At 42.2% G+C, this 16,932-nt stretch overlaps 2 protein-coding genes and 2 long non-coding RNA genes across 9 annotated transcripts in view; 2 read left to right on the forward strand and 2 right to left on the reverse strand.

Annotated features, from left to right (window-relative positions):
* The first annotated feature begins 614 nt into the window (after positions 1-614).
* On the forward strand, positions 615-5,891 carry fsd1l (fibronectin type III and SPRY domain containing 1-like). Of its 2 annotated transcripts, none has more exons than XM_084934451.1 (13): positions 615-724; positions 1,696-1,791; positions 1,893-2,024; positions 2,284-2,385; positions 2,471-2,493; positions 2,735-2,856; positions 2,928-3,161; positions 3,231-3,329; positions 3,420-3,549; positions 4,457-4,545; positions 4,776-5,030; positions 5,143-5,231; positions 5,389-5,891. In XM_084934451.1, exons 1-13 carry the CDS (start codon positions 710-712, stop codon positions 5,488-5,490), a joined length of 1,488 nt encoding a protein of 495 aa, XP_084790577.1. In that variant the 5' UTR covers positions 615-709; the 3' UTR covers positions 5,491-5,891. The 2 variants fall into 2 exon arrangements, with proteins under 2 accessions (XP_084790577.1, XP_084790578.1); XM_084934452.1 differs by lacking the exon at positions 615-724 and adding an exon at positions 1,315-1,374.
* LOC146383218 (uncharacterized) lies at positions 3,870-4,544 on the reverse strand. The gene is made up of 2 exons (XR_014800735.1): positions 4,452-4,544; positions 3,870-4,109 (listed from the first exon to the last, which is right to left on the reverse strand). It is a non-coding gene; the product is annotated as an uncharacterized LOC146383218 (long non-coding RNA).
* Positions 5,892-6,106: 215 nt separating the features above from the next.
* LOC146383219 (uncharacterized) lies at positions 6,107-6,481 on the reverse strand. Its single transcript, XR_014800733.1, has 2 exons — positions 6,348-6,481; positions 6,107-6,274 (listed from the first exon to the last, which is right to left on the reverse strand). It is a non-coding gene; the product is annotated as an uncharacterized LOC146383219 (long non-coding RNA).
* The window catches only part of epb41l4a (erythrocyte membrane protein band 4.1 like 4A), a 12,898-nt gene continuing 2,238 nt past the window's right edge, over positions 6,273-16,932 (forward strand). Inside the window, exons 1-22 of one of the 5 annotated variants that reach the window (XM_084934444.1) lie at positions 6,273-7,829; positions 7,965-8,086; positions 9,910-10,014; positions 10,089-10,134; positions 10,233-10,311; positions 10,547-10,644; positions 11,190-11,271; positions 11,479-11,566; positions 11,648-11,736; positions 11,999-12,062; positions 12,180-12,271; positions 12,680-12,724; positions 12,796-12,893; positions 12,980-13,046; positions 13,125-13,193; positions 13,306-13,374; positions 13,615-13,665; positions 14,635-14,724; positions 14,822-14,887; positions 14,959-14,994; positions 15,087-15,155; positions 16,456-16,536. In XM_084934444.1, the coding sequence (XP_084790570.1) occupies positions 7,991-8,086; positions 9,910-10,014; positions 10,089-10,134; positions 10,233-10,311; positions 10,547-10,644; positions 11,190-11,271; positions 11,479-11,566; positions 11,648-11,736; positions 11,999-12,062; positions 12,180-12,271; positions 12,680-12,724; positions 12,796-12,893; positions 12,980-13,046; positions 13,125-13,193; positions 13,306-13,374; positions 13,615-13,665; positions 14,635-14,724; positions 14,822-14,887; positions 14,959-14,994; positions 15,087-15,155; positions 16,456-16,536 (1,580 nt within the window). In that variant the 5' untranslated portion in view covers positions 6,273-7,829; positions 7,965-7,990. The remainder of the gene's footprint in view (positions 7,830-7,964; positions 8,087-9,909; positions 10,015-10,088; positions 10,135-10,232; positions 10,312-10,546; positions 10,645-11,189; positions 11,272-11,478; positions 11,567-11,647; positions 11,737-11,998; positions 12,063-12,179; positions 12,272-12,679; positions 12,725-12,795; positions 12,894-12,979; positions 13,047-13,124; positions 13,194-13,305; positions 13,375-13,614; positions 13,666-14,634; positions 14,725-14,821; positions 14,888-14,958; positions 14,995-15,086; positions 15,156-16,455; positions 16,537-16,932) is intronic. The other 4 variants (XM_084934440.1, XM_084934442.1, XM_084934441.1 and 1 more) reach the window with 4 other exon arrangements.

Genomic DNA, 16,932 nt, shown 5'->3' on the forward strand with positions numbered 1-16,932 from the left:
GAACACTGCAGCCTCTTTTTACCGTTTAATGTGTTTCATTAATGTTCATGTTTCCTCCATTTGTCTCCTCCTGGACTCAAACAACAGGAGCAGCTCTGGGTTCAGAGGAGCTTCTCTGAAATCATTCCCATCTCTGAGGTAAAACTCAGAGAAGCCACTGCTTCAGCCCCTGATCATCTCCTCCAGCTGCAGGCCAGATTTTCACCAGAAAGTCAATACTTCTTGTGAGTGCTCCTCATCCTTCAGCTGAGATCTCTGAGCAGCTCTCTGTCATCTCTGTGAGGATCTCCAACTGTAGTTTCTTGAAGGGCATTCAAAGCTGTTGTTTGGATGTTTCTGCCTTATGTTGTGTGCTCTGTCAGGATGATCCCACACTCTGAACTTTTACTCACAGGTCAAAGTTCAGAGGTCAGGTACAAGACTGGTTTGAACACATGTCAAAAAAAGCCAAGGAAGAATTTTAAACTTTCAGAAAGCAGGAGAACTTTTGCTCAAGGGCACTTTTAAAATAACTAGAAGGTCTGACTCAAGACTTTTACACACTACTGCGCAAACACCAGAATCAATAATTAATATACATCCCCATCAGTTTTCGCTTCTCCGCGCTCTTATTTTGACACACTTCACAGGAAATGAGTATGTACAGACGTATGCCGTCACTTCAGGCCCGTACCTTCGTCCCCACTTACCGCTGTTTCTGTCTCAGGTGATGGACGCTCAGAAGGTAAGAGTGTGATCAATCGGTGATCAATTGAGCAGTGAGTGAAAGTTAGGAGAGGGAGGAAGGGAGGGGGGGCGGACGTGGCGGAGGGAGGGGTGCAAGGAAATGGAAGCAGGGGAGGGGGGATTAGCTGCTAGCTGTTAGCGGTTAGCTTTTCTTTCTCTGGTGGACCGAGCCTCAGTGAGAACAAGAGCTGTGCATTATAACATACTGATCAGTCGGTGAGTACAGGTGGGGGTCACATGACCTTTAGCGTGTTCAGACTTTGGGGTCACAATGAACCCTCCAAGTTTCAAAATAAAACCCGTACATCCGAAGTAATTTTCATAGTAAAATACCTAATACCTGTTCAAATGTGCTTTACTGTGTTTCTAAAAACATACGCGTTACAAAAGCGTGAAATTACAGTTCAGTATCAGTGCACAGCCAGCAAAATGTACCTGTCAATCATTCAATCAATAGTCAGTCAGTTCATTCTTAGAGCATCTCCATCATCATCTCAGGGCTACCAGGTGAAGCTTCGAGCTGTGCTTTCACCTTTTATTTTGGTTCAGTGTGTCCAGACTTCCTGCTAGACTTCCGGTGAGTCTTTAACCAATGAGAGCGCCATCTGAAGGTCGGACAGCTGCAGCTCTAACAGGTGGAGCAGGCAGGTGTGTGCGGGCCAGAGACTGGCAGGATGGTGATGGTTGTATTCACCTCAGCTAGGATGCCAAGCCTTCTTTTGGTCCATTATGGTCTACGGAGGCTGATCCTGGTCGAGGTGTTTAACCCGCCTTCTGAGCCGATGCTCTCGTCTGATTGGTTTCTGTCAGGTGTGGAATCAGGGAGGAAGATGAGGAAGAGGAGCTCTGTGTGTCTCGCTGTCTCTGCGCTGACAGTTTTGTGATTACTTAGTGCTGCTTAATGCTTCACCAACATGGAGGAAGGTGCTGTAAAAAAAGTTTATTTTTTAAATGTTTGTTTGTAAACAGGAAGCTCTGCGCAGGATTATCAGCACATTGGCCAGTAAGAACGAGGAGCTCCAAAACTTCCTGGAAGCAGTTGACCACACGCTGACGGGCCTGCAGGTCAGTTCATTAATTAGCTGAATTAACAGAGGAAAGGGCTTAGGTGGGTGGGCCAAGAGAAATTAAAGGAAAAATAACTAAAGTTAACTTTGCTAAATCAGGAGGAGTCATGCAAGGTGATGTCAGACTTGGAGGCAGAGTTGGAGAAGCTAAACTCTGCCCTGGAGGAGAAGGGGGCGGAGCTCCGTTACATAATCAAAGAAGAAAAGCAAAGAAAGGAGGCGGAGCTTCAGGTAGAAACTTTATTTTTTAATGAATTGTTTTTATCTGGAACACTTTATTTTTTAATTCATTATTTAGTTTTACATATTTATTTACTCATTGTTTTTAAAGTGATTTTTTTCTACTTTGTAAATAATATTTTACATTGAATGTATATACATTCATAAATATATTTTATATCTATTCACTGGCAGCACTTTATTTGTTTCCATTTTTTATTTTTGAAGCTATTGATTGATTGACTGGTTTGTTTTCTGCATGGTGTTTCAGAAGCAGCTGTCGGAGGGCAAGTTTGCTCTGGTCTCTTGCGAGGAGCTTCTTGACTTTGCAAATCAAACACTGACGATCAACACTGAAGAAGAATTTCTCGCGGTGAGGCGTGATGAAGACAAGGAAGATGATGTTATCAGTTCATTTAAAAAAAAAAACTAAAAATGTTTTTTTGTTTTGTTTTCAGGCAGCAAAACAAATCAAAGAGCGGTATGTCTGATTTGTTTAATGTGTAAAGCTGTGTAATGTGTGTTTGTTTTTGTTTGTTTGTTTACAATGTTTCTTTTTGATATCATTGATTCTTCTGAATCTTTTCAAACTAACAAACCTCTTACTGAAGCTCTCCAATGATTTGCATACAAACTCCGCCCCAACCTTTCTAACCCCATCCCTAAATACTAACACCTAACCCACCCCACTCCATTGGGATCCGCCCCAACACTGTTACTAGGGTAACAATGGCGCCGGCGTTCCGCCTAACCACTCGCCCTGCGGTGTCAGACAACATGTCACAATTTACTGTGGACTTCAGTGCGGAGAGGGCAGGGCTTCAACGACTTCACTTTCTGCCAGGTCAGTTGACGCAAACAGTTCAGGTGGTTGTTCTGTGAGGTCAGAGGTCACATGTTTTTCTTGTTTCTCAGTGCCGAGAGCTCCACAGATCGATGCCTCCAGTTGTGTAGTCCGTGACAACGCCATCACGGTCACCTGGCGACCGCCTGGTGAGGCAGACAGTGGTGGCGATAGCAGCAGCAGACCAATCGAACGTTACGACCTAGAGTACCGAAAAACGGACCGTGACAGCACACTGAGAGTGGCAGGAGAGGCATGCTGGGAGAAAGTCTGTGACATTATCGAACCTCAGGTCACCATCTCAGGTAAAAGGTCAGAGGTCATTATTGCATGGCTACAGCATCATTGAGTTTAAACCAATTTCTGCATTTCAGGTTTGAAGTTCGATTCGCGTTTCATTGCCATTCGAGTCCGAGCTAGAAACAAAGCGGCAGCTGGCGAGTTCTCAGAGCCTATCGCCATAGAAACAACAGGTGAGCATACGACGTGGAATATTTAACTGTGTTTGAGGGGTGGAGCCTCAGATAATGATGACGCCTTGTTTTCCATGTTTTTTTCTGCAGCGTATAACTTCAGCTTCGACGCTTCAACAGCGCACGCCGAGCTCAAGGTTCAGGGTGACACGGTGACCTGGGAGCCTCAGGGGGTCAAAGGTCATGATCCTCGCCTGCGAGGCAAAGAGAACAAAAGCAGGTGAGGACAGCTGTTAGTGATGATGCCGTTGTTTTTTTTTTAATACACCTGAATGTATCTTAGAAGCACGATAAAGTTCATCGCTCACAGTATTGTGAAATGCACAGGCTTTTATTGTGAAAGAGAAAGAACAGGAAGATGCACTTTTCTCACCTGTAGAGTGACACACCTGTGCTGGTCAGGTAACGACAGCAGGAGGGGCTCTTAATTCCCTGAAAAAGCTGGTTGGGCCACATCACTTTTTTGCTGATTTTCGTATGTCCATCTGTGACTGGACGCCGCCAAGCTGTACATCATCGCTAACTGTTTGTCATTTTATCTCTGAGCTCCTAAATAAACATGCTGGCCCCGCCGGAATGGGTCAGCTGATTCAAGAGAATTGTAGAGTCAGGAGGCCACACCTCCTCATTACACATTTACTGATCAGCTGACTGATTCAGAGGTGAGATCGTGATGAGGTCACAGCGGCTACCTGTCTCACCAGTTCACACGTGCCTCAGTAAATAACCTTTAACCTTTTTATCCCTCCTCAGTCTCCGTGCTGCTTCCTCTCCAACTTGCTCAGGTAGAAACAATCATGGCTGAGTGGTTTCCTAGCAACCAATCACTCTCTCCATTTGCCATTTTCACATCACTGCTGACATCACATCAGCGTTTAATTTCCTGTTTTAATTAAAAAGTTCATGTTTGGTTTAATTTCGAAATAAAGGCTTGACATGTTTAAAGGAAATGATGTCGTAACATAAACTTTTCTTCCATCATGTAACAAATGAAATGTTTTTGTCACGCTCATCTTCCTCTCTGCTGCATCATGCTTTGGCACAACCTCATTGGCTGTTTCACCTTGCCGTTTCATTCCCGCTATGCTGTTGACATTTATTAACATTTTTTTTTGTGTTTACCTCAGCAGCCGGAGCGCCACACCATCACCCAATAAAACGGCTGCAAGTCGAGGAGGACGCGATCGATTTGCTGGGGAGTCGTACACAGTGCTGGGTAGTAATACTGCACTCTTATTGCAGTACTAATACTGTAGTAACACTAAAGTGAATGTCTTTAAGATGTCAGAATTTTTTAAAAAAAAAAGTTGATTTAATAACAACTTGGATTTAATGATTTGACATTGAAATTTTATTCATTTTTTAAAATAATTTTTAATAATACAAGTTAAAATAAAATATTTCTAATTTTAAAAATTAAAAAAAAATTCCTCCTTTGTCTCACAGGTGATGAGGAGATGACTAATGGTTGTCACTACTGGGAGCTCCGCCCCCTGGCTGACTGGAAATCGTTCAGTGTAGGGGTGGCCTATCGGGGCAGCCTGGGACGCTTTGACCAATTAGGGAAGGGTACCGGTTCGTGGTGTCTCCACGCCAGCCAATGGCTGCAGAGCTCTCTTGCCGCAAAGCACAACAACCGAGCAAAGACACTGGATTGGCCATTACCTCACCGAATCGGAATCTACTGTGACTATAACAATGGTCCGAAAAACAAAGAGTATTTTCAACTTCCTGGTTGCTCTTTGACAGTGTGTTTGTTTTGTTTGTTTCTTTGTTTTTGTTTGTTTCTGAATTGACTTCCTGTTTGTTTCAGGTGATTTGTTGTTTATTGATGTAGATCGTCTTCGTCTTGTTCACACCTTCAAAACAAAGTTCAGCCAGCCGCTTGTCCCCGCCTTCACCGTGAGTACTATAGCAGTAACACTACAGTAATAGTGCAGTAATACTGTACAGTCACGGTTAAGTAACGGTACACTGACAGTATCACAGTACTCTCAATATATTACAGGACATACTCTGCATGTATTAAAGTGCTAACTGCTATAAAACTGTGCCTTAGGTTTGGTGTGGTGGTATCACCATAGCGACAGGTCTTCAGGTGCCGAGCTTTATGGGAAATTTCCTGACGACCAATCGGAGCCTCAGCAGCCTTTCCCCGTGATCGACTGATGAGCGGTTTTATTTTAAGTCATATCATTGCTGTTTGTAATTCTTAAAATCAATAAGTTTCTATCAGATTTATTGCTATTGAGCATCAATTTTACAACAGTTTTTACTCTACTGTGAGGCTTTTATTGTGAAAGTCTGGAACTGAAGCCATAGTATGTAGCTGTGGATTTTCCTTTGAAATCTGCACCTAGATGTAATTTATTTTCAAGTTCTCTGTTTGTCTTGTAAGATACTATTATTCTGAAAGAGTGGACTAGAGACAGTGCTGCACATTGCTACTAAACTTTATTTTGAAACTTCTTCTTCTGACCACATGACTGACTTTTATTGTGAAGGAACCAGGGTATAAGATTTTATGAAATCATTGATTAAAAAGTGAATTTATTGATCTGACCAGAATCAATGTTTTCTGTCAATGAACACAGTTTGAAAAATAAAAGCACACAGAAAATGCTCGGTGATCCCATCAAAATAAAACATGAATAATTTACAGAATCTTTTTACAGTGTAACACCACCCAGCAGCCAATCAGGAGAGAGAAAGTGTGACATCAGCCGTTTGGGACAAATTGAAATAATTAAGGATTATTGATCTGGAGCTCCTCTTCATCACTTCTCCTCAGACAATCCTCTGTGCTCGTCTGTGTCTTGCCTCTTCTTCGCCTCCTCTGCCTTCCTCCTGCAGACCTCATAGAGGCGAAAGGCAGCAAAGGCGGTGGCGAGCAGACAGGCAGCTCCCAGGATTGACCACCAGCTGAAGGAGGAGGAGGAGGCTCCCTGCAGAGAGGAAGGGGAGGACTTCGTGAGCAGGAGGTCACGTTGGACCCAAAATCAAAAGTCTGATGGTTACCTTGATGAAGCTATAGACTCCAAAACACAGGAGGATGATCACAGCAAGGATCTGAACGCAGACGGGAGGACTGGAGTTAGCTGCCATGATTGGTCCTTTTGTTAAATGTCACAAGCCAATCAGAACACCCGATTTCAGATTTAAAATCAATTTTTAACTTTACCTCTGTTTGGTTATAAAGTCTTTTATTGTAAAAAAAAAAAAAAAAATCCTGAAGCATGCCTTTATCCTGTGAAGTCACAGGATAAAAAAAAAGTTAAAGGTAAAAATGTGAAAACATTTATATCAATAGAAATAATAGAATTAAAAATCAAAGTGAAGAAAAAAGTCACGTAAATAAATAAACAGATTAAAAAAATCTCATTAAAAATAAGAGTGCGGTGATCTCAGTGTGAACGCTGGTCTGAGCGACACAGCGCAACCGAGACGTTTTTAACAGCTACTTTAATCCCACACTGTAAAAAAAATTTCACCATCAGCTGATTACACTGTAAAAACAAACAACTGGTTAAAACTGTAAAATAATTCTCAAACATACATGTTTCTATGAATATATAGCTTTTTGTATTTAAATTAACTTTTATTTACTTTCATACATAATGAGACAGAACACTAAGTATTAGTTTTAAACATGAAAAAGTAAAATATGGTGGTTAGCACTGTTGCCTCACAGCAAGAAGGTCCTGAGTTCAATTCTACCATCATGCTGGGGTCTTTCTGTGTGGACACAGTCCAAAGACATGTAGTTAGTGGGGAAAAGTTAATTGGAAGCAATAGTTGCAAATGGTTGTCTGTGTTAGCCTGTGTTAGCCCTGTACAGGGTGTAACCTGACTCTCGCCCTAAGACAGCTGAGATAGGCTCCAGCACCCTGTGACCCTGAAAAGGGTAAGCGGTGAAAATAAGTAAAGATGCTTAAAATGATCTTTCCTCAGTAATATTGAACTAAAACTGATTTAATAAAACATCACAATGCAGAAGTTCTTTAAATGAATCGTATTTTTTATTGATCGACTTTAAACACTGAAAGTTGTTTTTGTGTTGACGCGGCGTTCAAGGGATCCACCTCAGCCTCTGCTAATCCTGCACTCAGGTTAATGAGGCAGTGAACGCAGCACACACACACACACACACACACACACACACACACACACACTGACTGAGCCTCAGTAAGAAGCATCAGACAGGCTGGAGTGATTTTTAAAATTTGTGATAAATTGAGCATAAAAACTGATCATCAGTGAAACTTAAAACTTGTGTCGATTGTATATAAAGTTCTGTTTCAAATTACACACACCTGCTTTTTGGAATTATTTGTTGATGTTTTTTTTAAAGGGAAACACAAAGCAAAATGGAAATCAGAGGAGAGGGGGAGGAGTTATCTCTATGGTAACACAGCAACAAACCCAGAGAAACCAGAGAAGAAGGAGAGCAGACTTTGACAAAGGACCAGAGGAGGAGAGGAAGAGGAGGATCAGCAGCAGGTGAGCAGAGGAGCTGGTGACTCTATTTCCCATCACGCAGGGCTCAGTTTGATTCTGTGGTTTGTATCTGAGGTGCTTCAGATGTCATGCTCATCATCACCATCACTCTGTAGCTGCCACCTTTATCTTCATCAGGCTGTAGCTCTGCTCATGACAGGACAATGGCCTGTTTCCGGGGCAACCGGGAGGAGTTTTACGGAGAAGTGCTTCTATTGGACAACAGAAAGCTGACACTGACGGTCGAACAGGGCATCAAGGTTAGTGCCAACTTCCTGTTGGCCGTTTCCTCTCTCCTCTGAGTAAGACTGCCACCACTCTGTGGCCTCCATCAAACCTCTATGCAGTTAGAGGGGACTGACTTTGAAAGATCATTATTAAGAACTTCCTGTTATGAACTTTGATTTTAGTGGCAGTAAAAAATAGAAAACCTGACAGGTTTGATAGCTGTGTATTATTGTAGGGTCTTTACCTTACAATATATATTGTTGTGGTGGTTTATATATTTATTTATTGTTGGTGCTAATTAAATAAAACTGCATTGAACTGATTGGGCGGAACGGTAAAACAATGGTTAGAACTGTTGCCTGACAGCAAGAACCTCTTGAGTTCAGCCTTGCCGGCTTTTCTGTGTGGAGTCTGCATGTTCTCTCCAGGTTCTACAGCTTCCTCCTACAGTGCAAAGAAAAGCAGTTAGTGGGATAAGGTTAACTGGTGAATCTAAATTGCCCATAGGTGTGAATGGTTGTCTGTTTCTCTGTGTTAAATTAGCACTGCGTCAGGCTGGCAATACAGGGTCTACAGGATCTGGTAATAATGCTGTCCATCCCACGGACTTATCTCAAATCTCGTGGCGATAGAGCCTTCTCCGTGGCAGGTCCCACACTTTGGAATAGTCTCCCCCTAAATATTAGATCTGCACAAACACTTGAGCAATTTAAATCAGTACTAAAGACACATTTTTATGCCCTGGCTTTTAACACACTATGACCCAAGCATTCTGGTCTTATTTTAATAATTGTAGTTATTGTTTTAATTATTTTATTGTCCTATTATTGTTTTATATTATTATTATTGTATTACATTGTTGCTTTTTAATGCCATTTTTATATTGTTAAGCACTGCAAGGTGTAACTTGACCTTGACCCTACCTCTTGCTTATAGTGGCTTGCATAGGCTCCATCCCCCCATGACCCGATAAGGCTAAGTGGAAGAGAATGAATGGATGAATTGAACTGAATTTTTTTTTTTTTTAAACTCAATTTTTATTATAATTTACAACATTGCAACTTGTACTTGTCAATGTTCACAAGTAGGACAGTTACAGAAACCGCAATGCAGAAATGTAGATCAAAATAAGAACTGCAATTAGGAAGCACAAAACAAAACTGGAAAGCAAAACAAAACCCAAGCAAGCAAACAAACAGACAACAACAAAAAGAAAAAGAAAACAAAACAAAAACAAAAACTTTATGTAATATTAAATAACGTGACAAATCTAGCCATAAATGAACAAAACGAAACAGACCTATGCTAAATTATTGAAACAGTAAAGCATGTATGGGTCGCCAACGCTCAGTAAACAACTCTCTCTGAATCCGCAGAGCGTATGTTATTTCCTCCATCTGGTAAATTTCTCTCACTTTATCAAGCCACATATTATATGAAGGTGGGTCAAGATTCAGCCATTTAATAGTAATACACTTTAGTGCTGCTGTAAGCAAGATTCTTAAGAGATATTTTTTATTGTTTCCCGCAAAACCATTTGGTAATACTCCTAAAATGGCTAGCTGTTGGTCTTTGTTAATGGTTGTTGGAAAACTGTGTTGAGAACTTTAAATATGTCATTCCAAAATGAGCAGAGTTTTGGGCATGACCAGAATATATGTGAATGGGTTCCTAAATAAGTACCACAATTTCGCCAACAGGTGTCAGGATTTGTAGGCTTCATTTTGGCCATTATCTCTGGGGTTCTAAAAGAATTGAACTGAATTGATAGGTTTGATAGATCTGATAAGTTCTTCAGCATCCTGTCTCTGTGAGTGATGAAAGTTCTGAAGGTGACGCAGTGTATTGTCCTCAGAGATCATCGAAGGCGGCCTCCGTCTTGCAGCTGGTGTTCGTTGAGCTAGGCGTGGTCGAGGTTGAGTTCTTCGGTTTAAAGTTCTGTGACAACTGGCAGCAGACGGTGAGAACACAAACAAGAAGTCCAAACTGAGCACGCTCAGGAGCAGCAGTAGTTACTGTTTGTGTTTCTTTCAGCTCTGGTTGGATCCTTCAAAGACTCTGTCACAGCACAAGGAGCTCGGTGAGCTGCAACATGAAATTCATCAGTAACATAACTGATCTGTCTTATTGATTTATCCTCAGATTCTCAAACAGCACATTCCTCATTTTTTGTTCCAGCTGGGCCGCCGTACATTTTCTACTTTGGAATCAAATTTTACATTGAAGATCCATCGAAGCTGAACGAAGAAACAACCCGGTATGTTTCAGTACATCCTAACAAATCCATGAAACACTAAACGCATCATATCTGTCTCAACAAGCCTGCCACCTCATCAAAGGTGGCCTTATATGGCCATCTGCCACGGGTGCCCTTAAAGGTCCCCCCTCCCCAACATGGGTGGCCTTATGTGGCCCTCTGGCATGACTAAGCCACCATAATTTCACCTGCTTTTTAAATACCCTTGGTGCAACTCATGTGTTTCCTGTGTCAGGCGTCAATTTTACCTCCAACTTTGTCAGGATGTACGTCGAGGTCGCCTGCCATGCTCCGGCCACCTCAGAGCTCAGCTGTGCGCTCTGATGCTGCAGGGTGAGAAGAAAATGTATGGAATTATTTTTCTATCTTAAGTCACAAACGAAAAAAGATAATACAGGCATTACATTACATTCTTTGTGCATAAGTTTGTGCTGCATATACATATAGAAAATGTGTTCCTGACAGAGAAGATTTCTGACATTTTGTGTCAATTTAAGCATGTAACAATTTGATTATTTCTAATAAAAAGAGTGTGAAACTCAAGATCATGTTTAATTATGTGGGCTAAAGCCAATAAGAAAGTTACAGACTTTTTATGAAACGTGTATACTTACTGCATTTGATGTATTTTAACCATACATATTAGAGAATGTAATACCTGCATATGTGTAAAGAAAAGGTTTTGATTTTGATTCTGCACGTCTCCGAAAACGTCAGAGCACTTTTGCAAATGAAATGAGTAAAATGAAATGTTTGCTCAGAATATGTTTTTTCTCGTGTGTGACTTATGACATCAAAATAATTCTGTATACCCGTTCATATGTGTGACTTCTTCATCAGTCAGTAAGTTCATTATTGATCTCCCGTGTTTGTTTCAGCGGATCGAGGCAACCAGAGTGAGGACAACACGTCAGATGCTGAGGAGACGCAGGAAGTTCAACTCATCCGCAAAACGCTCAGGTGCACAGGAAGTGATGCCGTGCTGTTAAAGGTCTTGTTTCTGTAATCACATGACCTGATCGCATATTTTATTTTGTTTTGCCACCATCAAAAATGTTATAAAAATGATTAGTAATCAATACATGACAAAAGATGGAGCTGCACACTAACAAAAGAAATCACTTTGATTGATTGAATGATTGATTGATTCTTTCTCTTGCTGTGCAGTGGCGTCCCTCGCTCTGAGGCTCAGCGCCACTTCCTGTCTGTCTGCAGCTCTCTGCAGATGTACGGCGTCTCTCTGTTCGCCGCCTATGTAAGCCTTTTGATCACTGATCAGTACAAGAACTTCAGCCGATCAATCGCTGATCCGTGCTGACACCTTGATTTTGTGCAGGGGGAGAACCACACCGAGTACTTCCTGGGTCCAACACCAGTAGGAGTGGTCATCTTCAAGAACAAAGAGCTGGTGGGAAAATATCTGTGGTAGGTTAAAAACGCCTGGATGACATCACAGTGATATGACCCAAACAGAAGGTTCATATCAGTGTTAATATTTAATGATACGTATTGATCAGTTTAAATGTGTGTTAACATTTCTGGCGGAATCTCTGAGATGAAGACAATGAGTCATGGTCTGGAGGATTAACAGCTAAGGGGGGCAGCAAGGAGGGGGCGGGGCCAAAACAAGAGGAAACAGAAATATTTGACCTCAGTCATGTGACCCTCAGCCTGCTGTCTTTTGCAGGCAGCGAATCATCAAACTTCACTTCAAAGACGAGAAGTTCGAGCTCAGAGTGTCAGGCAGAAACGTGAGTTCCTATTGGCTGACTAATGCTAAGCTAATGCTAACAGTGATCATTAGATAAAAAATATATTTTTTAAAAATGCAAAAACATTATTTATAAAAGAAACTGCATGGCTTTCAGGGTTCAGAGACATCATTCTTCTTCCAAACATCCGATCGCCGCAACTGCAAACATTTGTGGAAGTGTTGCGTTGAACATCACACCTTCTTCAGGTAATGCACACCGGCCTCTGTGATGATATTTAATCTGCTCACCTTCTCCAGGTATTCAGCTCTGCACACTTTGTATCTGATTCTGAAACAAAATGTTTCAGCTTCTCCTGGTTTCTTCTGATTGGCTCATCTGGCTTCCATAAACTAAACCTGGTTCTCGTAGGCTCCACCTTTCCCTCTTCTCAAATCACCCCACGAGCCTGCCTTTACCCATTTCACATGTGTCAAAAAACCTGGAAATAGTGAAAAAAATAAGGATACCTGCACTCTGTGACATCACACAGATCCATGAGGGGAAAAAAAGAGACAAACACACCCATACACATACAGACTCACACAGACACACGTGCACAGAAACACACAGACACGCACTCACTCACGCAGAACTCAATTTTTTTTTGTTTTCAGGATGTCAGAGATAAACCTTTTAACACACAAACTGAAACACAATAGGTAAGCACACACACACACACACACACACACACAGAAACACACGTTTCTGATGATGCATCCTTTTCTTCCAGTTTCACTTGCTCTAAAACTCCGTCTCTCCGTCTGTTGAAAAATGGCACTGACAACAAAACGGCATCAGCTGATGTGTGTGTGAGGGCAATGCGTCAAGGTGTGTTTAGGAAGACATGCTGTGGTTTTACTATCTGTTCCTGTAATAAAATAAACTACAGCTCTGTCCCCACTTCTCTATTCCAGCCAATCAGAAGCCAAGTTTCAGTAGTGAACTAATAACAAAACACAGCGCACTACCTGCTGTTCAGAGGTGAGAGAATGTGCTGATGTCATGTAATGCTGACATGCGATGATGTATTTTGATGATATCACGTGTCTGAACTTGCAGAGGGTCAGAGGGCAGGGCGAAGCCTGATCATGCTAAGCCCAGTGCACCATGGGAAAACAACACAAACATGTACGTTTAAAACAACCTTCTGCAAGGTGTAATCTAATTACTGATGCATGTAATTTAATTAATGCAGAATGTAATCTGATTACCACTGTAATCTCTGATTTCCTTGAAACAGTGGTTTGTTCAACCCAAAGTTTTTTCCAAACACCAACAAAGACGAACAAGTCCCAGGAAGACCACAAAGGTAAGGCAGGAAGGGAGAAAGGAAATGAAGGAAGGATGAAAGGGAGGCTTAAAAGAAAAAAAAAAGGAAGAAAGTAAGGAAGGGATAGGGAAAGAAAGGTATAAAAAAATGGGAGGTTGGAAAGAAGGGAGGGAGGACAATGGGGAGGAAGTAAGAAAAACGGGAAAGAAGGAGTCAGGAAGGGAGGAAGGAAAGGTAAAGAGGGAACTAAAATGACACATTTTCCTGTTGGTGTTTGAGGCGGAGCAGAAGTCTTGATGGAGATCGACCAATCAGAGAGCAGAGGAGGAGGTAAGGAAACTGTCATTTCTTCAATGCCTTCATTTGTTTCTAATGAAAGCTGTGTCCAAATTCAGAGGCTGCATGCGAGACCGAGACCTTCAGATTTGCGTCACCGCTGTCTCGGTGGAGTTTAATAAAGTCAGCCGTCTGCTCCTTGCTATGTAAAATATAACAGGGCATTGGAGTAAATTTTCTACCATCTCACACTTCTGTTTAATCAGTTTTCTTTTAATGTTTATTCAGCTATGTGAAAACTATAACTTTAATCTCAGCCAAACTGATTTATTCATAAACAGATAAAACACTGGAAAAAGGCCAACGTTTTTAAGTTATCTGAGTGACTTATATATCATGTTTAACCTGAGTAGCAAAGACCGCAGGGGGTTGAAAACGATTTGCCGGGAGTTCGCTGTTCTCGCCAGCTCTAGTGAGCCTTGACCACTCGGTTAGCTATTGAGCTGGTGGGTAACAGATGGCTCCAAAAACGTCGGAGCACTTTTGCAAATATGTGATATATGTGTGTTGATAAATTAAGCAGATATTTGAAGTTTACACAGCTACATTCTTGCCTGAAATGTATCATAAAAGTTTATTTTGTGACCCAGAAAGAGTAATCAGAGTAATATTACAACTAAGTAGCTGCCGCCATTGTTGGAAACTGGAATTGGCTGTGCCGCGCTATGAATTCTGGGATATGGCAGGCCACAAAGGATACACCTGACCCATCCTTCAAATCTGAGGAAAAGGAGGACACATTTGTCAGCCGCATTTGGAGGAGTCTTTGAATTGGGATAGCCTATGTCACGATGTATGTGACGTAATCGGCCTTCAAATGCGGCCTCAGGAGGATGCACCCTCTGAATTTTATTCAAAAGTTTTTTCATGTTTGTCCTCTGTGTGTCATCATGGTCTGCCCACCCTCAGGTTTTCAGAATCATGTGACCGTTCAAGATATTTAATTGGCTCTCTGCCCAGCAGGTCTCATTCCCGTGGCAACACGAGCAGCGGCAGGGAATCAGAAAAGATGTCAAGTAATAGTGAGCGGCGCCGAAGAAGACCCCCAAAATGGTAAAAAAAAAAAAAAAAAGTTAGCTTAGCGTCTTTGTGTGGCTAACACTGATGCTAACTGAGCTAACTGTATCCATAATTTCCCATTTGTACTTAGCAGTCGCCACAGTGACCACGGTCCTGACACAACTTCCTGCCACCATCGCCGCCGCCACACCCAATCGTAAGTAAAACACAATGGTAACAATGCTAGCATGTGCTAAAGGCTATTGCTAACACTTGTTGTGTTTGTAGCCACAGTCCTGACAACCAAATATGGAAACACATCCAGTAAGTTACACATTACAGAGTACTCTGATTACTTGCAGTAGTCCAATTACTTCCAGTACTCAGAATACTGTGTGTCCTTACCACGTCTTCAGGAAGGAGTTGGTGGAGCCTCCCAGTTTGATTGACAGACAAATGGAGGACATACCTTATAAGGAAGTAAGGTAAGTGAGGGAATAGGGCTTTGGAGTTGACGTCACGCCACAGTGCCTTGTGGGATCGCGGCGCCATGTCAGAAGGCAAAAAAATCAAAACAAACACACTGTGTTTGAAGCGGGACTGCCAGAACCATGCTTAAAATCAGCGCAAATGACAAAGGGCTGTATCGCGACCGATTGCACCCAGAAGCCAAGAGACGGTACTTGGAAAAAATAGCGTGCATCGGTAATGTGGACCCGTATGAAATAAGGCAGTGGACTGGAAACCCAGACAGCCGTTGTCCTATCCCGATATCTTCGCGTACCTTGTCTGTGGAGTCAGCGCATAGGGGAAATCATTTTCATAATTATAAATCCCTGGAGGCGCACATCTGATTCACAAACGGTTGGGTACAAGATTTGACTGTTTTTAAGCCTCCACGTTGTGAGTACGTTGACCATATGACCAAGATACATCCAGAGGTTGCACATAACTTCTCCTCAGCACCTGCCCCAAAATTTTCTCTAGATGAACGATTCACGATTGATGCCAGCTGTGCGTTGCCATGTAAATAGTTTGCATTTCATGTGTATGTACTTGCTAAGTACATTTGAACAGATCTTGAATAAAAATAAATAAATAAACATACTTTTCTTTCTGTTTCATTGAAACCACTTTACAGAAAGTACAATTTTTTACAATGAACTGTACATGCAACACAGCAGTTTTGTGAATATTCAACAAGAGCAAGTTTCATTTGGCCCTGGTTTGACCAGGGGGCACATATTCACCAAAACACAGCACACCTTAACAATCTTATCAAGCAGTGTTGTGTCTTCACCCTCACATGATATGAGTAATCGGATTGGCATTGTAGTGTGTAGCATTTTGAACTTGTTACGCAAACTACCTATTACTCGCTCAACATGAATTCTCAGGTGGGCAATTGCTCTCGTTTGGGGATGGCAGAGAACTCGATATCCGCTCGTCTGACCGCTGCAATCCAAGCCTGACGTCTTCGTTTAGTATTATCGGATACATGAGATCCCTCCCGTTGCCTCCAGGAGGGGAAACGATGAAAAGAGAGCCCATTTTCCAGCTTCTTGCCTTCCCTATCGTGTGATCTACCGTTGCAACCGACAACACAGTACGTACGAACCACAGCTGACGCTTCCGTGTGCTTTGTCTGGCCTACTGTCATGGCGGGAGGGGGCGTGGCCCCCCTCCCGTGACATCACGCTCCAAAGCCCAAGGAACTCCAAAGGCAAGGAACTGAGGGAGGAAGGAAGGAAGGAGGGAACTAAGGAATATATTGGTGTATTTCAGGGTGTTGGGAGAGCCAGTCAGAATGTCTCGTTCTCGTTGGACTCGACGGCATCAGCGGTGGGTGTCAGCCTCAGACCTCCGGTGGGTGTGGCTCACTGTGTTCACGCTTCATACTGGAAACACTAAATAATCCTAATTTGAATGTAAAGGTCTAAATTGAAAACATTGGTCAACCTTCAATTTCAGGAACAGGCCAAATCACAGTAGGTGAAATTCAAATCCAACCTCAGGTTAGTTCCACAGATGGTCTCAGGTGCTGTCGCCAAAACAAATCAGAGAAACAAGAAACCCGAAATCGCTTTATGATCACTACAGAACAAAGAATCACTCAGAGGAATACAGAAAAATACAGACCGGCTCTCCACTGACAGTCACGACTCCTCTGACCGGCCGAAAGACAGTCAGAAAATCTGGTTTACTGTGGAGTGTAATCTGTTTACTGTGGGGTGTAATCTGAAGTAAATTTAGATGACATGG

Source organism: Perissodus microlepis, chromosome 7 (assembly GCF_051167445.1).
Source record: "Perissodus microlepis isolate ML-2025 ecotype Zambia chromosome 7, ASM5116744v1, whole genome shotgun sequence".
Taxonomy (NCBI): Eukaryota; Metazoa; Chordata; class Actinopteri; order Cichliformes; family Cichlidae; genus Perissodus; species Perissodus microlepis.

Excerpts from the sequence above, each read along its gene's own strand:
- fsd1l (XM_084934451.1), top strand. Across the intron at positions 3,550-4,456 it reads GGCAAAGAGAACAAAAGCAG|CAGCCGGAGCGCCACACCAT; the intron begins GTGAGGACAGCT and ends TGTTTACCTCAG. Across the intron at positions 5,232-5,388 it reads CGCTTGTCCCCGCCTTCACC|GTTTGGTGTGGTGGTATCAC; the intron begins GTGAGTACTATA and ends ACTGTGCCTTAG.